The sequence below is a fragment of the Diabrotica virgifera genome, chromosome 10, assembly GCF_917563875.1.
Source record: "Diabrotica virgifera virgifera chromosome 10, PGI_DIABVI_V3a".
Lineage (NCBI taxonomy): Eukaryota > Metazoa > Arthropoda > Insecta > Coleoptera > Chrysomelidae > Diabrotica > Diabrotica virgifera.
The window spans coordinates 129297657-129323246 of NC_065452.1; the positions used below are offsets into that span (position 1 = coordinate 129297657).

At 34.9% G+C, this 25590-nt stretch overlaps 1 protein-coding gene across 4 annotated transcripts in view; it reads right to left on the minus strand.

Annotated features, from left to right (window-relative positions):
- Positions 1-2120: 2120 nt before the first annotated feature.
- The window catches only part of LOC114338954 (actin depolymerising venom protein gelsolin 1), a 175572-nt gene continuing 152102 nt past the window's right edge, over positions 2121-25590 (minus strand). For all 4 annotated transcript variants that reach the window (XM_050663650.1, XM_050663651.1, XM_028289577.2 and 1 more), the window contains 6 exons: positions 20451-20525; positions 20324-20392; positions 19450-19867; positions 18977-19388; positions 15401-15647; positions 2121-2620 (listed from right to left, as the gene is read on the minus strand). In XM_050663650.1, the coding sequence (XP_050519607.1) occupies positions 2462-2620; positions 15401-15647; positions 18977-19388; positions 19450-19867; positions 20324-20392; positions 20451-20525 (1380 nt within the window). In that variant the 3' untranslated portion in view covers positions 2121-2461. The remainder of the gene's footprint in view (positions 2621-15400; positions 15648-18976; positions 19389-19449; positions 19868-20323; positions 20393-20450; positions 20526-25590) is intronic.

The following is a 25590-nucleotide window of genomic DNA, read 5'->3' on the forward strand; positions in this document are numbered from 1 at the left end:
AGTAGAATTAGGGCTGAATGGATGAAGTGGAAAGAAGCGAGTGGTGTGTTGTGTGACAGAAAAATTCCAATGAAGCTGAAGGGAAAATTCTATAAAACACCCATAAGACCGGCTATGATGCACGGAACTGAATGTTGGGAGTGAAAAAGAAAGAGGAACAACGAATGCATGTGGCGGAAATGAGAATGCTTAGATGGATGAGTGGAGTGACAAAGAAGGATACAATTAGAAATGAGTATATTAGGGGAAGTCTAGGTGTGGCACCAATTGATGCCAAAATGAGAGAGCATAGGTTAAGATGGTTTGGTCATGTTCAACGTCGAGACGTTAATCACCCAATACGAAGAATAGCTGAAGTGCAGATTCCTGGAAGGAGTAGGAGAGAAAGACCAAAGAAGACCTGGGGGGAGACGATAAGGCAGGACATGTTGGTAAAGGGGATTAACATTGCTATGACCCAAGATAGAGTTGTGTGGAGAAATGCAATTAGAAAAGCCGACCCCGCATAGGGATAAGGCAAAGAGAATGATGATGATGAGTGAGTAAAGTTACAAGTTAACGATTCATTCTTTTGTGATCGGGTTTCTCGGGTGTCACCCCTAAATGGGTGACACCCGGGGCGGACCGCCCCACACTTGCTACGCCACTGGTCGTTATCTGTCTTTATACTCCACTTAATGAGGTTCTGTTTCACAGGGTCAGAGCCTGTGCGTATGCGGTTGAGTGTCTCCAGGTTCTCCAGTCCAGGTCCATTCCATTAGGTGGTTATGGATATTGGGGGAACAGTTTGGGTGGTTCTATGCTGACGTTTCTTATAAATATTTTCCTTGATTTAAGCCGGTTGGTTCCTGGCGGTTCGTCAAACCCGTATAATTAGTGCCTTTCATCGAAAGTTTGTATGAACTTCTCCACATATTGCGAGCCACACCAACGGTTTTCTGGTGGTGCGAATCCAACTGCCCGGTACGGTAGGGATAGAGGGGTGTATATTTCATACAGCCGGTAGTTATTCTACATGTTTCATTAACTGTACTGGTTACTTTTTGGGCGTGTCTAGATCTACCCGACACGGGACAAGCATATTCCCCTGCTGAGAAACAAGGCCTAAGCTGTTGACTTTATAACCTGTCGGTTTGCACCCCACTTGTTTCCTACAAGTTTCCGGAGAAGGATGTTTCTCGTAGTAACCTTTTGTCTTGTACTCTGACAGTGGAATTTATATATTAGTGACCGGTCTAGTATGACTCAAAGATATTTGAGCCTATCAGTATACCCAACAGTGATTTAATGATCTTTACCAGGTCATAGTCAAGCACAGTGTTATAGATCTTAGTTAGCAAGGTTCTGTGGTTTATTGTATCCTGTGCCGCTGTGAGGTCAATCAAGGCTACCCCCACGATCTCTTTATGCTCAGATCCCTCCTCTATGTACTCCGTTAAGTTCAGTACTTGGCCTGTGCACGATTTACCTAGCCTGAAGCCTGTTTGTTGTGGGATTAGTTTTGCATTTAATTTTTACTGAATGCGGTTCAAAATGAGGCGTTCATATCTGTGGTGCCAAGGCAAAACCCGATATGTCAAAAAACGTGATTTTGCAGCAGATGAGTTTAAAAGTTCGCGGCGTCGTTGTAATAGTGGACATATCGAAAACTAATTTTATCATACTGGTTACATGGTTGCGTTTAGCCATGTAGGGTTTTGTCATCATATTCTTTATCGCTCAATGTACATATTGGCATTAAAAACGAAAAATCGATAATTTTTGATATATCGGGTTTTGCCTTAGTACCACAGATATAATTTATACAGGCGGCTGTACTGAATGGTACTGGCAAGGGCATTCAAGAAACGGAATATGATTAATATTAGATTTGAAGAAGAGATGAGGATGTAGAAAGTGTTAGTACTTCCTAGGATATTCCATCAATATAAGGAAACGAACTATCATTATCACTTCATGTCTCTTTTTTATTAGTATTCCCATAAGTAATTCCACCAGTATAAGTGTTAACAGGAGTCTGTAACTTTTTTGCTTTTTTCGTGTAAACAAGTCTCTTTCATAGGTATATAACATTTTTTTTAAGTATAGGAATGTTTTATAGGATAAATCAATCAAAGAAAAAAGTATAATATTTTTATTATAGTTTTTGTAACCACACAAGCTTAACAAATACATTTTAAAAAATAACACTGATAGGTACACAACAGTACATATATAAAGTATCATTTAAATATATTATTTAAAAATCTTTTTAGGCACAATTCATAAGTTCTTTCTAGTGTTGTAACAATAATTTTGAAACTATTTCTATTTAACCGAGAGCATTGGCATATAAAAAACTAAAACAGCTATATAAATGCATATTTAAAAATGTTAAAGCTATAATATTTTTGCGCACATTTTTCAACTTAAAAGCCTTATTTAAAACAAGTGACGCGTTGGTCAATCATGATAACAGAATTCAGTCTTCCTCATTTTTGATGTAGCTTCTTACATCTGGTAAATTGTCCCAGTGATCTGCTGACCAAGCTGGGAAGTGTATTGTGAATTCTTCTGGTTCATCACCTTGCTCGATTATTTTTACTGGTACGTCTTCACGACCTTGACGATTCAACATTTTCTGAAAATAAAAATGAAATTTAGTAACAAATATGCACTTGAATTCTTTCTATATGGGTATCAAAGGCCAAAAACAACCGATTAACAAGTTGGCACTGATTTTGTACCAAAGTAACCCGCACAAACCTTATGGAAATTAGGTCCCAATGGATTTAGTTCATACTTTGGGAAAATACTCTTTGAAGCATTCTGATAAAAAGTTCTCATGGGCACATCTCGATCGTATGTAGGATTTTCAAGATATAGAGGCACAAACTCGGAAAATTATAAGATTTACCGGGTATTCCAATTACCTGAGTTACTATTACTGGTTATCTGGCAACATGTAGAAGTTTGGATTAAATAAAAGAACTAGTAGTCTAAGATTTTTTCCTGGCTATCCAATGGCGACCTTTACTTTGATCTTGACATTCAACGCACGTCATCTTCTAGAGTTTCGAGGGTTTTCAGCATTAAATTGATATAACCAGATTACTCATGGGTTTTTGGGATCGCTAAACACGAATATGCCATCAGAATTGACCTCCGGAGGACGTGGTGGCCAGGGCCACTACAAGGGACGTCATCTTCTAGAGTTTCGATGGTTTTCAGCATTTAATTGATGCAAATAAAGGTTTTTTGAGCCAGGGCCCCCGTAAGAACTACTGGCGCCTGTGTGCAAAAAAGCTTTTTGGCACCCCTTAAGGCATTTTGATAATGTTTTTTATTTATTTTTTTGAATGTAGGTAGGTGCTTTAAATAAAGCAAAATAAGTACAAATAACACCATAGCAAACCTTAATTGAATAAGGTTTAAGGGGCTTTATTGAATAAATTCTGCTGTACCATCTTGTCACACTTAGAGGGTTTAAACTTAACCCAAAAACATTTTTTTCTCACCCCACCCACAACATCCCATCTTTTTGTGGATGACGAACCCAAAGTACCGCGATTTTCAGATTTTGTCCATTTAGACGGGACTGTATCGTCGCCCCCGTTAGCGAAATTATTCCGATTCGATTTTTTGCACAAACTTACTCAAAAAGAGGTCCCTTATAACAAATCCACAGGGTGCCAGGCGACGCTGTGGTCGAAAAATTTTTTAAACAATTTTTTTTCATTTCGAACAAATTTTTTTTAGATAACTTGGGTCATTCTGAGCAAAAAAGGTCTCTTGTCATTTTTCTCTAAAATTTGGATCTCGCGTACCAAAAAAAGTTGATTAATAGCAAGCTGAAAATTTGTTAATAGTTTAACGGTCGGACAAACTTTGATGTAGGGGAACACTGGAACAGGGGATGTTTTATAATTGTGGAACAGGTTAAAAATTTGGAACGTCAGACTATGAAAACATCCCATGTATTTTGTCGGACAGAACTTACAATTGATTTGTTGCCCTTTCATTAAACTCTCTTGCAAAAATCAGACTGCTATTTATTACCAACATAATTCCTGTCATTTAACATGTTCTACGTGTCGGATTTATTAAAATGCCAAGTTGGTGATAAATACCATTCTGATTTTTGCATGAGAATTTAATGAATGGGTAACAAATCAATTGGAAGTTCTGTCCGACAAAATACATGTGACGTTTTCGTAGTCTGACGTGCCAAATTTTTAACCTGTTCCACATTTTAAACTTTCCCTGCTCCAGTGTTCCCATACATCAAAGTTTATCCGACTAGACACCGTTAAACTATTAACAAATTTTCAGCTTTAATCAACTGTTTTTTGGTATGCGACATCCAGATCTATTGGGTCATTCTGAGTAAAAAAGGTCCCTTGTCATTTTTTTCTAAAATTGATTGTTGTTGAGTTATACGCGATTTAATATTTGAAAAATGCGAAAATGGCCATATACTCCACAACAATCAATTTTAGAGAAAAATCACAAGAGACCTTTTTTGTTCAGAATGATCCAAATTATCTAAAAAATATTGTTCAAAGTGAAAAAATTATTTTTGTGAATTTGTTTAAAAAAATTGTTTAAACAATTTTTCGACCAAGATACCACCTGGAACCCTCAGAATTTGTTGTAAGAACGTCTTTTTGTGTAAGTTTTTGTAAAAAAATTTAACCGAAATAATTTCTCTAACGTGGGCAACGATACAGCCTGGACTATAGCGCTAATTGTTAATACATAATTAAAAACGACAGCTTTGTAATAAAATAATAACAAAAATTTCTTCGAGATTTTCGTGGAGGGGTTTTAAACTTTGATTTGACTTTATAAATCACTTTTTGACTTTCTTAATTATAATTTTTAATCGAGTTATTAAGCCTTGAAAATAGCAATTTTCGCATTTTTTAAATTTTAAATCGCGTATAACTCGACAACAATCAATTTTAGTGAAAAATGACAAGAGACCTTTTTTACTCAGAATGACCCAAGTGATCTAAAAAAAATTGTTCGAAATGAAAACATTATTTTTGTGAAATTGTTTTAACAATTTTTCAACCACGGCAACGCCTGGCACCCTGTGGATTTGTGATAAGGACCTCTTTTTGAGTAAGTTTATGCAAAAAATGAAATCGGAATAATTTTGCTAACGGAGGTGACGATACAGCTCGGTCTAATTAGTTATTTGATAGGTATGCGATTTTTAAATCTTGTCGATTCATCATTTGAGCTCCACATAATTGTTCGCTTATCGATGAGATAGAATTACCGCCCACACACTATTGCACTATGTCTGGAATTTTTCCACGAAATCAGGGTATAGTTAGGTATTTGTTATCTACAGAATGGGTGTTTGTTATTTCTATAGCGGGATTTTTTATTTTACATCTATAGAAAGACTAATAATGTCATATCCCATCCAAAGTAAAACTGAACTATTTAATTTCTCAACTTTTATTTTAAAATTAATTTTTGCTTTTTGATTTTTTTGTAAATATTTTTGCAATTTTTGACCCTCTGTTTTGGCGCCCCTAAAGGATGGCGCCCGTGTGCATTGCACACTTTGCACATATGGTAGCGGGGGTCCTGTTTTAAGGTCGTTAAACACGAATATGCCACCAGAACCGACTCCCGGAGCACCTGGTTTCCAAGGTCAATGAAAGGGGCTCCTGGAGTTTCGAGGGTCTTCGGTACTACATTGATGCAAACGGATTACTCATAGGCTTTTGGAGTTACTGAACACGAATACCCCATCAGAACAGACATCGGAGTACCTGGTGCCTAAGTCACGTCATGCTTTGGAGATTCCAGAGCTTTCGGTACTAAATTAATGTAAACTGATTACTCACAGGTTTTTGGGTCTGTTGAACGTGAATATGCCATCAGATACTGCCCACGGAGCACCTGGTGCCTCAGGCAGGTTTTCTTCTGGAGTTTCGACAGGTTTCGGCATTAAATTGATGCAGATGGGTATTACTCATGGGTTTTTGGGGCTGCTGAACATAAATACGCCATCAGAACAGACATCGGGGTACCTAGTGCCTAAAGCACGTCATCTTCTGATGTTTCGAGAGTTTTCGGTACTAAATTAATGCAACCGGAAGTCTCTTGTGTTTTTGGGGGTTGCTGAACACGAATATGACTTAGATAAAAGACTCTTGAGTATCTAGTGACCACGATGAATAACTCTATCAATATAGAATATAGTAAATCGATCTTAAAATCTTAAGGAACTTAATCGAACTTAAGGAAAAACATTGTCAGATATAAATTGAGTTTATGTTTATAAATAATTGAATAGCACAACAAAGTTATTTTAATAAAAATCTACAAATACCAAAAAAAAAAGCTTTTCACCAATTTGTACGCTTTTTTTGAACAGCAACTCAGAAAACCTCCGAGTACTCGGTGTATACCATTCCGTTTGCATCAATTTAGTACCGAAAACTTTCGAAACTCCAGAAGATGACGTGCCTTAGGCCTTAGGCGATAGGTGCTTCGGTGTCTGTTCTCATAGCGAATTCGTGTTCAGCAACTCCAAAAAGCCATGAGTTATCCATTTGTATCAATTTAATGCCGAAAACTCTCGAAACTCGAGAAGATGAATAACCTTAGGCACCAGGTGCTCCGCTGGTCGGATCTGATAGTGTATGCATGTTCTGCAACTCCAAAAACCTAAGAGTAATCCATTTGATTCCTCCGAAACTCCAGAAGATAACCTGTCTTAGGCTCCAGGTGATCCTGTGTCTGTGCTGATCACGTATTTGTGTTCAGCAACTCCAAAAACCTATAACTAAACCGTTTGCATTAATGTAATACTGAAGACCATTGAAACTCCAGGAGCCCCTTTCATTGACCCTGGACACCAGGTGCTCCGGGAGTCGGTTCTGGAGGCATATTCGTTTTTAGCGTCCTCTGGTGGCATATTCGTGTTTAGCGACATCAAAAAACCCTCCAGTAATTCATTTGCATCAATTAAACGCCGAAAACCATCGAAACTCTAGAAGATGGCGTCCCTTGCAGTGGCCCTGGCCTGGCCACCACTTACTCCGGAGGTCAATTCTGATGGTATATTCGTGTTTATTTTTTTTTATTAAGCGCAACAGGCCTTGTAGGCCTAGGGCTAAAATGTTTACATTTCTGATTACATAAATAATATAATAAATAACTTAATATAACTTACATAACTTATAAAACTTATAAATTTTATTTAATTACACTTCAGTCTTTTTATACACTCCTTCACCACCTCCCTCCATCTCCTTCTGTCCAATGCTAATTCTTTCCATCTCTCAATGATACTTTTCTTCAAGTCTTCATACACACTGTCCTTCCATATTTTCCTTGGCCTGCCTTCCTCCTCTTTTGTATTGGTCTTCGTGAGAGTACCATTTTTGGCATTCGTTTACTTCCCATTCTCTCGATGTGCCCTAAGTATCGTATTCTCTGTGCTTTGATCTACGTCGTGATCGTTGGCTCTTGATATAGTTCTTCCAATTCTGTATTGGTTCTTCTTCTCCACTGACCTTCTAATTTAACACCTCCATATATTGCTCTTTGCATTTTTCTCTCCCATCTTTCTAAAAGGTCTGTTTCTGACTTTTTGAGAACCCATGTTTCGCATGCGTATGTTACTGTAGGTATGATAACAGTCTTATAAATTCTTATTTTTGTTTTTCTTGATACGTATTTGGATTTCAATAATGTGCGTAATGCTCCATATTTTTTATTTCCTTTAACTATTCTTGCCTTTATCTCCCCTTCTTTATGACCATTTTCATCTATTTTGGCTCCCAGGTAAATAATTTCTTTGGCTCTTTTGAACGAGTATGTTTTTCTCCATCTATTTGTACTATGATGTTATTCTCTTTTTCTTTTTGGATCTCTCCCATTATCATATACTTTGCTTTTTCTTTATTTATTTTAAGTCCGAATTTTCTGGCTTCTGTTACTATGTTTTTCATTAACTTTTGTAGTTCTTTTTTGCTTGTTGCTAATAGCGTCACCTGCAATCATCATCTGCAAATGCTATGCATTGGTGGCCGTTTTTAAATATCGTCTCTTGCATGTTTATTCTGCTTTTCCTGATTATTCCGTCCAATGTTAGGTTGAATGCCGTTGTTGATAGTGGGTCTCCTTGTCGTAATCCTTCCTTGGTTTCAAACTTTTTGGATGTATACCCTTTCCAAGCTATTTCGTTTGTTGTGTTTTCCATCGTCATCTTTACCATCCTGACAATTTTACTTGGTATCCCCAATTTTTTCATCAGTTCGTACATCTGCTGTCTATTTACTGTGTCATAAGCCTGCTTAAAGTCAATGAACAAAGCATATAGTACTGTTTTATGTTCGTAACAGGTAGTCTGTATTTCTTTTAAGGCAAATATTTGGTCAGTCGTTGATCTGTTGTTTCTAAAACCTGCCTAGTATTCTCCCAGTATTTTTTCCGAATATTGACTTAGCCTTTTTCTTATACTTTGTGCCAAGATTTTGTAAACTATTTCTAATAGTGCGATGCCTCTGCAGTTTTCGCATAGCATTCTATCACCTTTTTTATGTATAGGGCATATCCTTGCTATGGTCCACTCTTCTGACATTTTTTCTACTTCCCATATTCTTTTTATCAGGTCATATATCTCTTTATGTAGTCTTTTCCCTCCTGATTTTATCATTTCGGCCGATATTTCTGTTATTCCTGGGCTTTTGTTATTTTTCAAGCTCTTTATTTCGTTCTCTATTTCTTGTTCTGTGGGTATTTCTATTGCTATCTGATCATCTTCAATTTCATGGTTTGTTTCCTTTTGTACTTCGCTCTTATTTAGCAGTTCTGTGAAATAGTTTTGCCAGTTTCCCATTATTTTTTCCGGCTCATTTAGCAACATCCCTTTATCATCTCTCATATATGGGTTGTTTTTGTGTACATCCTCTTTCCATTTTTTTTGCTTCCTGGTAGAATGATTTTATTTCTTTTTTTTTAATTTTCCTTCTATTTCTTTCAGTTTGTTCTCGTTGTATTTTCTCTTTTTGCTTCTACATTTTCTTTTCATGATTTTTCTCAATTCTCTGTATTCTTCTCTAGTGCTTTCTTCGTCATTTGTGAGATTTTTGAGTCTTACTTTTCTTATTGCTTCTGCTACTTCTTGACATTCTTCATCATACCAATCTTTTGTTTTGTGTTTTCTTTTGGTTTTCGCCAGGATTGCTTTACTTGTATTCAAGATTGCTTCTTTTATATTTTCCCATTGTTTGTCTGGGTTTGACGTTTCTTGTTCCCTGATTAGTCTGTTGGTTATTCCCTGTTCATACTTCTTCTGTGTGTTGTTATCTTATAATAGTCCTATGTTAAATTGTTTTCCAATTTTTTCTTTTGTTTTATTGTTTTTCTTTATGTTATGCTCGATTTTGTATTCTGCTCTCACCAAGTAGTGGTCCGAGTTACAGTCCGCTCCTCTCATGCTCTTTACATTTATTACATTGTTTGCATGTTTCTTCTCTATTAAAATATGGTCTATCTGATTTACGGTCTTCTTATCAAGGGAAATCCACGTTCCTTTATCATTCTGTTCAGAACATTCGAGCTGAACACATGTAATTAAGAAGCAATTTGTCTAATTATTATCTTATCATATTGTAATTAGTATAAATCCATCGTTATCAAGAAACCGAAAAACAATAGCCAAAAAAATTGTTAGTGTTTAATGCTAAAATATTTATCCAGTAAGTAATTTCTACATATCTAATTACTAAGTTTATCAACATAAATATACCTAAATATAAAGAAAATAGGCCAGTATATTATCAAAATATGTCGGAATGTTTTAAAAATTCCTAGCTATAACTAGGGGAAAACTATGAGTTACCAACACGATAACCAGGAACAATCTACTAGTTATCCGTTCAGTGAGGACATAAATCCAGCAATTAGAAGAAACAGCTTAGCACGAACTCCTCCACCTGTAAGCACTCAAAAAGACAGTTCCAATCCGCTAGATGAACAGCAGAAAATAGTCAAAACCTACAACAACGATCTACAATCACATTTATCAAATTTTCAAATAGATAAACCGTAAGAACATCTCCCAGATGCAGATGCAGCAAAAAGTGATGGTGAATGGGTAGCAGTCCACCACAATAAACGTCAACGCAATGACGACAGTCCTGATTTGAAAAAAACCAAACAAGCTACACTCAATGATTATTGGCTGAGTAAAACTGTTCATACATCTAACAGATACGAGTTACTTGAAGATGATACATTTCGTGAAGAAGTTGTAACGTTGGAAGACCGAAGAGATGATCAGCCACCACCCATATTTATACAAAATGTTGAACGCATCAAACCCCTACAGGAATTACTACAGAAGATAACTCCAGGTAAATATACTTTAAAATGTCTTGCTAACAATCAAATTAAAGTTCAAGCTGATTCATCAAAAACCTACTCAATAATCGTAAAATCTCTATCAGAAAAAAATACTCAGTACCATACATACCAACTAAAACAAAACCGAGGATTCCGAGTTGTTATACGTCATATCCACCCTTCAACAGATCCAGACGACATTAAAAAAGCATTGCTGGATCTCGGGCATACTGCACTGAACATCTCTAATATTAAGCAAAGAGGCACAAAAAAAGATCTGCCGCTATTTAATATAGAACTGGCTATTCACAGCAATAATAAAGATATATATGAGATCACGAAATTACTCAACACTATTGTCACAGTTGAGGCACCGCATCCGAAGAGGGAACTGCCTCAATGTCAAAGATGTCAAAATTTTGGCCACACACACAATTATTGCCACAGGAGTCCGCGCTGCGTAAAATGCGTAGGAGATCACCTATCGTCTAAATGTCCAAAAGAAAAGAATATAAAAGATGTCCAATGTGTAAATTGTCGAGAGAAAATCATCCTGCAAGCTACAAGGGATGTTCTGTATACAAAGAACTGCAAAAGAAAAAATTTCCATCGCTTCGAGAAAAAAACGCAAGTCAACCACCTCGTGTTGCACATTCGTCAATCACTCAACCAAATATCAGTTATGCGAACATTGCTGCAGGAAAAGATAATAAAAATACAACTAACACAAATGAGACTACTCATGAAATAGAAACAGCAACTCTCCAACATATACAAAACAATTTAGAACTTGTGGTACATAAACTAATGGAAAGACTGGATAATATGTTTGATCTAATAATGTCTCTGATATCTAAGCTTAACCTTCAACACTAAACTTTAGATGTGCTGTTGGAATGCCAATGGCTTAACTAATCATTTTCATGAAGTAAAAGCTTTTATTTATTCTCATAATCTAGATGTTATGTTTATTTCCGAAGCACAGATGACTATTAAGAGTTATTTTAATATTCCCAAATATTCAACCTATGTAACTCAACATCCATTAGGAAAGGCCCATGGAGGTACGGCAATTATTATAAGAAATAATATTAAGCATCATGAAATAAACAAAATTAGCAGAGTTAACATTCAAGCCACATCAGTGTCGGTAGAAGATTCACAAGGCTCGATTATTTTATCTGCTGTTTAGTGTCCACCGAATAAAATAATTAAAGCTGATCATTTTACTGAATACTTTGAGATACTCGGACACCGTTTCATTGCTGCTGGAGATTACAATGCCAAACATCACAAATGGAGCTCCAGAATCATAACCTCACGAGGGCGAGAATTATTAAAAAGTATTAATGAGAATCATTTAACTTCTCTCTCTACTGGACAGCCTACTTATTGGCCCACTGATAGACAAAAAATTCCTGATCTTATTGATTTCGCTATATTAAAAGGAATAACACACACCCATATCCAAATTTCTCCTTCTTTTGACCTATCATCGGATCATTCCCCTTTCTTCATAGACCTACTAAGCCAAATTCACAATTGTCCTAAACTTCTAACACTGTGTAATAAAATAACAAACTGGGATAGGTATAGAGACGAAATAAAATCATCCATTAACCTAAACTTGCCTCTTAAAAGTGACAGGGACATAGAAAATGCAGTCACTCACTTAACTACAGTTATTCAGCAAGCTGCTTGGTCGTCCACTCCAGAAATTACCTACACACACAACTCCGAGTCGTATCCTGCTCACATAAATACACTTATACTGGAAAAAAGAAAACTAAGAAAGAGGTGGCAGCTCACTAGGCACCCAGAAGATAAAACAATTAAACCCAATCACATTGCACATAAACCCAATGGAATCAACAATTATTTAAAGAACCTCTGACCTTCAGATGATACAAATTATTCTCTGTGGAAACTAACAAAAAAACTTAAAGACAACGAACAAATGAATATGCCAATCAGGAAACCAAATGACACATGGGCTAAAACTGACAAAGATAAAGCTTATACTTTCGCAAATAATTTATGCGAGGTATTTCAACCGCATCAGAGGGAAGTCTCAGCTGAAGAAGAAGAAGATATTCATGAAGTCATAAACGCACCATATCAAATGGCTCCGCCTATTAAAATTTTCAATAAATCTGAAGTAGAAGAAATAATTGATAATCTGGAGAATAAGAAGTCACCTGGGTATGATATAATATCTAGTTTGGTACTAAAAAATCTACCCAACGAAGGTGTAAGCTTAATTACTTATATATTTAATTCAATATTAAAAACAGATTACTTTCCACTCCAATGGAAAGTAGCTCAAATTGTTCTAATCCCAAAACCTAATAAGGATCACGCGGAAGTATCTTCATATCGTCCAATAAGCTTGTTGCCTATTATATCCAAAGTGTTCGAGCGGCTTTTCCTGAGAAGACTAGAGCCTACATTAGACAGCAACAATGTTTTACCTAATTATCAGTTTGGCTTTAGGAAACAACATGGTACCATCGGGCAAATTCATAGGGTAGTAAAAACTATCAGAAATTCGCTCGAACACAAAAATTACTGTACAGCTGCATTCCTAGATGTCTCACAGGCATTCGACAAAGTTTGGCATGTAGGTCTTATCTCCAAGATTAAATCCATATTTCCTTATCCCGTAAGTTCACTATTAAGATCCTATCTGACAGATAGATTTTTTCAAGTCAAAAGAGGAGGGGAAATTACTAACCTGTTTCCAATATGTTCTGGAGTTCCACAAGGAAGCATATTAGGACCAACACTTTACTTAATATACACATCGGATCTTCCAACCACCATTAATACAACAATTGCCACATATGCGGATGACACAGTTATAATGGCTTCAAATCCTATAGCAACAGAAGCATCCGAGGTATTGCAAAATCATCTGACTGAACTAGAGAGCTGGCTTAAATTGTGGCGAGTACAAGTCAACAGTTTAAAATCCACACAAATAACATTTACTTTAAAAAAAGGTGTCGCGCCTCCGGTTTCTATAAATAACACTCCACTACCAGTCAATACCGCCGTAAAATACCTGGGAATTCATTTAGATAGTAAACTTAATTGGGGCACCCACATCTGGAAGAAACGTCTTCAACTCGGCCTAATCTACAGGAAAATGTATTGGTACATGAGTAGGAAATAAAATCTTAGCCTGGAGAACAAAATTATGATTTATAAATGTATTTTAAAACCTGTGTGGCTATATGCAGCACAAATATGGGGAACAGCAAGTAATACCAACATTCAAAAACTTCAACGGTTCCAATCAAAAGTGTTGCGCCAGATCTGCAATGCCCCTTGGTATGTTACGAACCAGATATTGCACCACGACCTACACCTACCAACAGTTAGCGAAGCAATATCTGCTGTAAATTCTAGATACAAGACCAGACTATCCTGCCATCCAAATCCACTCGCCACGGACCTGCTCAATATTTCTCATGAAAGACGATTAAAAAGACCTGACCCTTTGGACCTCTAGTACATCTGGACATCAGAGCAACAACAGAGTGCAGTGTCATAGTGCAGTGAAATAATCATGTTTTAGTTTTAGTGATTTTTTAAACTTCTTTCGTATTTTTATTCATGTTCCTTAGACTTTTAATAATCATATTTTTATTGTCTGAACTGTCCACTATACTAAATTTTATCTATATATTATGTTCCAAGTAATTGTTATGTCTTATTTTAAAATTATAATGTTATATGTCTTACTGGGTGCTCGCCACTGGGCGGCTTCCATCTGTGTTATTTTTCAATAATTATATGTATTGCTTATTGTTTGTGATCAGACAGATTGCAATAAACGTGGGATGTTAAAAAAAACGTTCCTTTATATATATCTTTTCGGCGTAATTGTGTGCTTCTTATCACCATTTGCCTTTCTGTTGCAAAACCTATTATTCTTTGGCCATTATCGTTCGACACCTCATGCTTCAATGCAATGCAATGAATATGCAATGGCATATTCGTGTTTAGCGATCCCAAAAACCCACGAGTAATCTGTTTATATCAATTTAATGCCGAAAACGCTCGAAACTCTAGAAGATGACGTCCGTTGAAGGTCAAGGTGAAAGTAAAGGTCCCTATTGGATAGCCAGGAAAAAATCCTAGACTGCTAGTACTTTTCCTTGATCCAAACTTCTACATGTTGCCAGATAACCAGTAACTCAGGGAATTGGAATACCCAGTAAATCTTATAATTTTCCGAGTTTGTGCCTCTATATCTTGAAAATCCTCCATACGATCGAGATGTGCCCATGAGAACTTTTTATCAGAATGCTTCAAAGGGTATTTTCCCAAAGTATGAACTAAATCCACTGGGACCTAATTTTCATAAGGTTTGTGTGGGGTACTTTCCACGAAATTCCTGGAGACGAGTCCCGTCTTGGGCACCAGGTAGGTCAAAGACCATCGCCGTCATGATATTCGTGATTAGCGACCCTAAAACCACCCGAGTAACCAGTTTGCATTGATTTTGTATCGAATTTCTATAAAACTCCAGGAGACAAGACCCATCCTCGGCACCAGGTGCTTGTGAGACCATTGCCGCCATGATATTCGTGTTCAGTGAGCCCAAAAACCCCCGAGTAGTAATATTGAACTCATTTCCGTCAATTATTTCCGACTTACAAATTTATCATTTTTCATTACTTCCATTCCAAATGCATTTTGAAAAATGCATTTTCCTTGTTCAAAAATGCAATTTTCATTTCGTCATCATCAATTTAGTTCACAAAGTTTTCTAAGGCTCTTACGAATCGAATGCAACAAGTTTCATTGAGATGAGTCCGACTGCAAACATTTGGTAGGTTTTGGGAATTTTACTGCTTTATTGCCTCACCTATTTATGAGTTTGCGTTAATCCTTATGCAATCAAAAATATTATTTAGTATAAATATGTCATATAATGATAAAAGATTAGATAAGTACTCTCCATTACCAAGTAGTTTCAGAGTAGATAATACCCTAATAATACAGTTAATGTTTCATAAAATTTGATACTTACATGTACGTATTTAGGTCCTCTAGATTTTTCTTCATCTGAAGCTCCTTTGCCGTTCCAAACAAACACAACATCACCAGCGTCCAAGACCATGATGTCATCCTCCCAGAGGTCTTCCTGCTCATAGTCCCTAATCTCTTCGACTTTAAGTCTGCGAGATCTTGAACGGATTTGGCAATGGTAAAGGTGGGCTGAGGTGCTGACAGAACGTAGTAATCTTGGGTGGGTTTCTCCAAAGGCCTGCCAATTTCTGAAAAATAAGTATTTGGTGATTATTAGATGACATTAGGATAAACAAGTAGTCTGGGTCTTCGAATAAATGAAGAGAAGACGAAATACATGCTAGTAACCAAGAATCTAAGAGCAAAAGTTAGGAAAACATAACTATTAATGACCCAACTTCGAAGTAGTAAAACATTTAAATATCTGGGGACAGTAATCACATATAACAACCATAGAACCATATAGACAAAGAGGCCTCAGTAAGGATAGCTGAGGGGAATAGAGCATTATACTCCCTATCATCATTATTAAGATCTAAGCTGCTGAAAGCAAGGTTTAAAATCAAGGTGATCTAGCAAAAGAATCCGAACAAATAGGTTTAAAAATAAATTTTACTAAAACAAAAACAATGACAAACACACTAGATAATAGAAACGTAATACTAAACGAAACCACAGTAGAAGCGGTTAATGATTAGTGATGAGCGGATATTTGGGACAGATAATAAAAATAAATATGGAAAACCAAACAGCGGAGGTAAAAAAGAAAGGTCAGATTAGCCTGGGCAGGATTTGGAAAATTAAAATGGTTCTCAAAGAATGTAAAAATACAACAATACCTACTTAAAAACAAGAGCGTTTAATCAGTGCATAGGTACTACATTTCTCACATACGCATGCCAAACATGGACCTTGACCAAAGCAAACATGGATAAAATAATGAAAACACAAAGAGCCATGGAGAGAGCAATGTTAGAAGTAAAATTAACAGACAAAATGCAAAACAACTGGGTAATAAATAAAACAAAAGTCAAAGACGCAGGATAACATACAGGGTGGTGAATTGGAAAACGGGCCATAGGAAACTCACTGTAAAATTCTAAACTGTTGAATTCCTGCTTCCCTAATTATTCTACATCAAAAGACATGAGAAACTATTTGTAGAGAATTGAAATCTTTATTGAAAACAATTGTTAAAATTGTTCTACGAATTAAACACATTCCAAAATTTTGTAAAATATAATAAATTGTATCAAAGTATTTACCAAATTTAGGCCACACACAAAGCAAGAATGTGTATAAGGTTGCCTTCGGTCTCAATGAAATTATTATATTAACAATATTTTGAACTGTCAGTATTTTTATTTTATCGTTTTTATTGTTTAAAAACAATAAAGTCGAAAAGATGTCATCAGTTGAGGAGAAAGTAGTAATAATAAAGATGTTTTATTCAGTCAATAGTTTGCGTACTGTCAGAAATAGTAACGTGTGGCCTTACTTTTACGCACTTACTTAGGTATGGCAAATGTATTCTATTTTTAAAAATTTTGGACTCTGTTTAAATCGTAGAACAGTTTTAACTTTTGTTTTTAATACAGATTTTAATCCTCTACAAATAGTTTCTCATGACTTTTGATGCAAAATAATTAGGGAAGCAGGAATTCAACAATTTAGATTTTTACATTGAGTTTCCTATGGCCCGTTTTCCAATTCACCACCCGGTATAGCCAGGCTAAAATGGGGTTTCGCAGGTCATAACGCCAGACAAACGGACAATATACAGGGTGAGGCAGGTAAAGGGCCTATTAGAAATATCTCGAGAACTCAAGGTAAGAAAATTATGAAAATCGGAATACAGGGGTTTTGAGGTGTGAACTATTTAATGAAAATATTTTGGTCTCTTTGCTACTTCCGGTTATACCGGAAGTTGGTTGTAACTTCGTTTTTTTAAATGGGACACCTTGTATATTTTTACATTTTTGGATTCTCCTTGATTTCTTCTTTCTTAAAATATAAGTTTTTGTAATATTATACAGGGTAGGTTAAAAGATAATTACGTTTTTTTATTAATTTCGTAGCAAAATTCACACCCTGTAGAATTGTAGTAGTTTGACATAATAAACTCTGTTTATGTTCAAATGATTTTTAATATAGTCTACTATGTTAAGAATTATCGGTATAGTTAAATTTTTCTTTTTTTGTATACAGGGTTGGTCGAAACTCAGAATGAGTATTTTCTGAGTTTTCTTAAATGGAACACCCTGTATTTTAGTATTGTAATGACATGTTATTTTAGGATATTTTTTAATTTCTTAAGCAATCCCTATACCTAACTGCTTCAATTTGTGAGTTATTGGTGATTCAAGCCAAACATTAATTGCAACACAAAGTACCTGAAATTTTATTAGGTTGGCCGTAAAAATAATCAATCACAAATAATTTTTCGGAAATAAATACATACTAATCGAGACTGAGACTTAAAATTGCCAATAATGGTTGAGCTATCAAAATATCTACGTAGTTAAGATTGTTGGTGCGATTAACAATTAAGCACAAATTAAAGCAGTTGGGTATAGGGAATGCTTAAGAAATTAAAAAGTAACATAAAATAACATTTCATTACAATATAGTGTGTTCCATTTAAGAAAATTCAGAAAATACACATTCCGAGTTTCGACCCACCCTGTATACTAAAATTCAAAATTTAGCTATACTAATAATTGGTAACAATAGTAGACCATATTAAAAATCATTTGAACATATAAAGGTATTTTGATGTAAAACTACTAACAATTCTACAGGGTGTGAATTTTGCTGTGAAATTAATCAAAAAACGTAATTATCTTTTAATCTAACCTATATAATATTACAAAACCTTATATTTTAAGAAATAAGAAATCGAGGAGAATCCAAAAACGTAAAAATGTATAGGGTGTCCCATTTAAAAAAACGAAGTTACAATCAACTTCCGGTATAACCGGAAGTAGCAAAGAGACCAAAATATTTTCATTAAATAGTTCACATCTCAAGACCCCTGTATTCCGATTTTCATAATTTTCTTACCTTGAGTTCTCGAGATATTTCTAATAGGCTCTTTATCTGCCTCACCCTATATAGGTGGAACACCACGATACAACAATGGAGACCAAGGACAGGAAAGAAAGCAAGAGGACGACCTCAGATAAGATGGAGAGATGACATTTGAAAGATAGGAGGAACACACTGAAAACAGAAAGCACTAAACAGAAGCGAATGGAGGAAACTGGGGGAAGCCTATGTTCAAAATTGGATGAATTGAAGGGCAAAAGAAACTGCTAAAAAGACAATCTAAACTAAGACTGTACACGTCAATTATTCTCCCAGTTGTTACATATGGAAGTAAAACATGGACTCTACATCAGCGGGGAAATAAATAAGCTGCTGATATTTGAAAGTCAGGTTCTCGGAATGATATTTGGCCCTCAAAGAGATGAATTGACAGGAGAGTGGAGATTCCTAGAAGTGGTGTCCTAGATTCCATATAGAGATAGGGCTAGACTACCCCCACCTCTGAAATACTTTAACTGTAATACTTTACCTGAAATATTGTGTAAACGCAGTAGGCTCAGCTCCTTGAACAATTCTTTGAACATGTGTCCATTTAGGGTGATTGTGCGCATTAAGGAACCCATCAGCTTTATTCATCGCTTCCTTCTTTTCTCTTTCATCACATTTGCTGCCGATCCATACATACAATAAGGCATCAGTGGTATCCAAAATAAAGCAGTCGCTGGGGTCCAATGAACTAGCTTCCAAAGGTTTTTGTCCAACTTTGGTTACTTTAACAGAGCCAGTAGCATCTGATACCTTGTAAAGTGAAGCATGATTTTCCTCTGTGCGTTCGAAAGATTCATCGTCGTCACTGGTGGTATAGTCAGGAACTGAGTCTCTGGAACCTTCACCCAAGGCTTCAAAGAATGTAGTATAGTCACTTTCTGGACTGTAGGTATCTAAAATAAGTAAAAATGTAACGAATGATGTAAATCTAATGATTTATTGTTCTAGTCTTACCGACAATGGTTACTTTGGCCTTTCCGGCATGATCTTGGTCGCGAATTTGGTTGGCAGCATTAATAGCCTTGAGTTGTTCAACTCTTCTAGCCTTAGTACCAACATAGACATAAATATCTCTTCCAACGTCCAAAATAAAGCAGTCACCAGTGTTCATAGAGGCGATTGATGGGGTAACTTGCTTAACTCTAATATTTCTAGAGCCTTTAACTTGGAACAGCCTCTTCTCGAAAGCATTAGGATCGACATGGTGGAAGCCAGAGCTAACACCACCAGGAAGGTATCGAATACCACCGCTTTTGAAGTAAGATAAGAACAGTTGAGATTCGTGGTTTTGGGTTTCACGATGTTGGACTGGTTCTCCGTTCAAATGCTCGTCCAACTGAACTGTATATATGGCAGCTGATCCTTGTTCATCCTACACACAAATAATTAATTAACATCGTACAATAATAGTACCCTATCTCTGTATATTAAGAAACGCATAAGTTGGGTGTGATATTTGATATCGCACCTCCGCTCAAACAGTGTTTCTCAAACAGATAAATAATTGATAAATGTGTCACTTTTCTTGAGCACATACGCAGATTGTTTTGAATAAAGAATAAAGTAATCACATATACTGTCTTAACTCGACAAATGACGCTTTATACATATTTAGATGGACAAATGCCTTCACAATTGTCATTTTGGTTAATCATATACCTAATGACTCTAGTGTCATTTAACGACAAATACTTGAACTATAAACGTAACACTTGTTGAGATAAGATTTTGTAGTTTTATTAAACTGTTAGTAGTTGGTGCAATAAAACCGTTTTTATTTTTTTTTGAGTTGTGACACTATTTGAGTGGAGGTGCGATATATATTTACCTGGCTAGTTTCAGCACCTAACCAAAAATGAAGATCATGTACTTTGGCACCACTTCTTGTAGTTTTGGTCTGAAATAAGTCAAAAATTAGTTTCAGTTCTTCATTACAGTTTTATGTACATACTTACATTTAGTATAATGTATGAGTCTCCTGTGTAGAATTTGCCGTATTGATTTTTAGGATAAGGCACAGGTTTGAAGTCCTGAAAAGAAAAATATAATTAATGAAAAGTGTATAAAGTGAGACTATTATACAGGGTGTCCCGAAAAGATTGGTCATAAATTATACCACAGATTCTGGGGTCAAAACTAGGTTGATTAAACCTCACTTACCTATATACAATAGTGTACACAAAAAAAGTTACAGCCCTTTGAAGTTACAAAATGAAAATCGATTTTTTTTTCATATATCGAAAACTCTTAGAGATTTTTTATTGAAAATGGACATGTGGCACTCTTATGGTAGCAACATCTTAAAAAAAATTAAAGTTAAATTTGTGCACCCCATAAAAATTTTATGGGGGTTTTGTTCCTTTAAACCCCCCAAACTTTTGAGTACGTTCCAATTAAATTATTATTGTGGCACCATTAGTTAAACACAATATTTTTAAAACTTTTTTGTCTCTTAGTACATTTTCGATAAGCCAGTGTTTATCGAGATATTTTGAATATTTGTTGAATCCACCACATATTTGTATATGGTTAAGTACGATTGTAGCGACCTGTTAATAATCTGAAAATTTATTTATAATTTACATTTTTAGGTATATTTTGAAAAAGAAGCCACATCTCGATAAAAGGTGACTTATCAAAAAAAGACTAAGAGGCAAAAAAGTTTTAAAAATACTATTTTTAACTAATGGTACCACAATAATAGCTTATTTAGAACGTACACAAATATTTGGGGGGTTTAAAGGAACAAAACTCCCTTAAAATTTTTATGTAAATATATTAAAAAAGAAGCCGCATCTCGATAAAAACTGGCTTATCGACAAAATACTAGGAGGCAAAAAAGTTTTAAAAACGTTGTTTTTAACTAATGGTACCACAATAATGAATTAATTGGAACGTACACCAAAGTTTGGGGGGGGGGGGCTTAAGGGAACAAAACCCCCATAAAATTTTTATGGGGTGGAAAAATTTCACTATAATTTTGTTTTAAGATTTTCCTGCTATAATAATGATACATGTCCATTTTCAACAAAAAATTTCTAATAGTTTTCGATATATTGAAAAAAATCGATTTTCATTTTGTAACTTCAAAGGGTTGTAACTTTTTTTATGAGCATATTTGTACTAAGGTAAGTTAGGTTCAATCGAACTATTTTTGACCCCAGAATGTGTGGTATAATTTATGACCAATCTTTTCGGGACACCCTGTATATTGGGAAGAATTTAACATATCCTCTTTAAACGGTAGTAAATGGGAGAAACATATTTAAAACGGCATAGCGACATTAGGTCCCCGAAATATTTTGTCGAAAATTTAATAGTGGAAGAGTATTTGCTGGAAGTAATTCAAGAAAGGTCAACATTGTTGACAAATTTATTGTTTTTATTTTTTTAGCATTTGAAAAATGTGCTATGACAATCAAATTTGGGCGAATTAATTTGAAGAGCAGCTTACTCTCTTTATTGGGTATGAGCCACAATTTTACTTTAAAATAAATTTATTTTGACGTTTTGATTTCCACTTCGGAAATAGCTTTGAAAATACGAAACATTAATAAATAAAATTTATTTTATAGTGTGATATTATGTGAAAAATTATTCTAATAATTTAATTTTAACTGACTTATTCATATTGACAATTCAGACATATATTCAAAGTTTTAAAGTAAATGAACTTATGTTTGTTTTTATTTTATTATTTTTTTAAGTATGTATGTAAATTTAATGAAAAATTTTTCCTTGGTAAAAGGTATATTTATTTAAAAACCCTTAAAAGTGTGGGGGGCACAAATATCAAGAATTTTTAAATAAATATACCTTTTACCAAGGAAAAATTTTTCGTTAAATTTAATTGTAATTAATGGTATACGGCCAGCTACAGGAAATTTTTCATTGTGGATATTTTTTTAATGTTTCTATTTTAAGTAGGTATAATTTTTTATTTGTCATTATTGATTTTATTTTTTCCCATAGTCAATTATTTTCAAGGATATTTAAAAAAAGTAAAAACTAAGCAAAAATAACGTTTTTAAACCTTACATTGCACAAATTCGCAAAATTTTGACAAACAAAAAACTAAAATATTGACTTAGGTCAATAATTATATGACCGTAAAGGTCGTACAAGATTTATAATTGACATTTAAACAATTATTTCCTACAAAACAATTATCGAGAACAGGATGTTTCGCTAATTTCTACGTGAATCATAGGAAACCTTAATTGGTTATGAAAGTGATAAGAACGGAACCTTCTATGGTTAGTTACCAGGAATATATTATGTATTTTTAATTAAAAAACTTCTTTTGCTTTACAAAACAATAGTAGCTTTAACCACCTGGGTCATTAGCGACATTAGATATTACATTATACTCCGGTCAACTTACGCATCCGAGGCTACAAAAATTACCATCAAGCTAAAAATTGGCGGGATTGTTCAAAATACCATCATAAATGAAATCTAAAAAGTCTTCATAAATCCGACCCGTGCTAAAAATTTTACGCGGGGTCAAAGGTCACCAAATATGGTTTTTAGCGATTTTCAGCAAAACGGTAAGTTTTATCGTAAAATTAGTTCTAACAAAAAATGTAGATTAGATAATTATCTATAAAAAACGCCTTTTTATTTTTTTTTCCTAAGAGCCACCGTTTTTGAGATATAACGATTCAAAAAGTGGTAATCGTCATAATATGTGCACACGTTTCCACACCACCTTTGAGGTAGTGTACTTAGCGCGTTTTTTTAAAGTGGTTTCCGCAGTAGGCCTATTCCACGAATCTGTTATGATTCTGTTTAATTTAAAGCTATTTAGTAATTGATACTGGCAAGGGTTAAAAATGATAAAAGTTATATAAAGCGGTATAAATTAAAAAAAAAAAATGGAAATTTATCAAACTGGTTCATAATTTTCTAATACTTCTGCCTCCCCTAGTTCTTCTTCTCATTGTTCTTCTTCCTCTTCTTCATCTTCTAGTTCTTCTTCTTCTTCTTCTTGTTCATCCTGGGTGCAAGTAAATTGTCCCAATAATGACACATCGCATGGCTCCTCGATAGAATCAAATGAATCCTCAATTGTTGGTGATTCAACATTGGAGCACGACCGGTTTTGACGATTAGTGCATGCTACCGAACAAAACAGTCCAACTTTTTTGCAACCACATTTAGCGCTACATCCCTTTTTACAGTTGCAAAAAATTGTGTTCAGGAGTTTTTCCGGCGCAGGGGGGAGTAAAGTTTGAATTGGTTCTAATGAACTGTCGACTAATTTCCATCCCCAGTCTTTTGGATCTAGCTGATAACCAAGCCACACTTGAACTTGGTAATATACCCGAAAAAGATGTTGATGAGCAGCCGCTGAGGTTGGACGAAGACAAGGTAACTGCACTTGTTTTTGTTTCGAGTACTTTTAAAAAAACATGCATATCGAAACTTATCTAAGCACGTAGTTTTCTTAGGCGCTCCATACATAGAGAGAAGAAAGCTAATTCCGTTGGAAATAACTTCTTGTGGAGTTGAATTAGTTTTTTTAAAACTTCAGCACATTCAAGTAAATCTTGTTTTTCAAACATTTTAAAAACAGTTGTTTTACCCCTCCTGAAAAATGCAGATGTCGTATCACAGCCAGTTATTGCGTGTAAAAATAGTATATGATTTGACATTTTGCAAAAGTAGATAAACTTTTCGATGAATATATTTCCGATTGGTGTTGAGCTTTTCCAGGTTTTAAAAAAAGATCGTTTTTTCGATTGGAGTTCTACCAGTGAGTAATACGAGCAAGTCTACATCTTCACCTACAACAATAGTTGTATTTGTTAAATTGAATTGCTCTATGGCTGTTTCAATTATCATTACGTCAGCATCATTATTAGCTTGTTTTACCGATATATTTTCAGCAATAAACTTATCTTTCAGCATTGAAATGAACCGAGATTTGTTGTGAGTTTTTGCAAGAAATTTCTGTTGAGTGGTAGATACTGTCATAGATTGATCAAATAAAATATTAGAAGATGAAGATGTTGCTGAAGTTCTACGACGTTGTTCTGCAGCTTTAATATTTCTCGTAAAATCATTATAGCCATCAAATACGACAGTAACTCTGGGACCAAAATGACGCCGTACATACTGAACGTATTTATCTAAGATAACGTTGAATGTTTCTTCGCTATCCCACACAATGCGATGTAATAGATATCCTCCATCAATGATGTATGTCGCTTTTATGTTGTTAATATTAATATTTACCTTCTGAAAACAATCGTAAATGGCAGACTTTTGTGTTTTACGCATTCCAATGTCGTCAAACAATGATAAAGGGTATGGTATGGAGCCAATTCATAGCCAAAATATTCTTCAATTTCATCTTGAAATGCCGCAGTAATACTCATTCGTTGAAACGAATGGGACGGTGAACCAAAATAGGTAGGGTGATTAGATTAGCCGACGAACGTGTTTATTCCGACAAAACCCATCTTTACAAAATTGACCTAAGGCGCATAAATAAAAAGAATTATTATAAGTTAATACTTTGTCATATCAATTTACTATTTTTGTTGGGATCAAATAATTCTTATTATTTTCGCGTTACATTCACTTTGTAAAGATTTTTTTGTTGGCACTTAATATAATACAGCTTATACATTGCATCCCTCGGTAGACCACAAGCTGTATAGTAGAAACATTATCATATTTATAATCTTATATTATTATGTGTAATATAAGTTAAGTTGACCGATAGAATATTATGTTTACTTGTATTACAGCTTCAATGATGTATATACCTGGTGTACTAATACATATATTATGACGATTAGAAGTCTTTCAACTTTTTGAATCGCTGTATCTTAAAAACAGTGGCTCATAGGAAAAAACTATTAAGATATTTTTTATAGATAATTATCTAACCTACATTTTTTGTTAAAGCTAATTTTACAATAAAACTTACCGTTTCGCTGAAAATCGCTAAAAACCATATTTGGTGACCTTTGACCCCGCGTAAATTTTTTAGCACGGGTCGGATTTATGAGGACTTTTTAGATTTCATTTATGATGGTATTTTGAACAATCCTGCCAATTTTCAGCTTGATGGTAATTATTGTA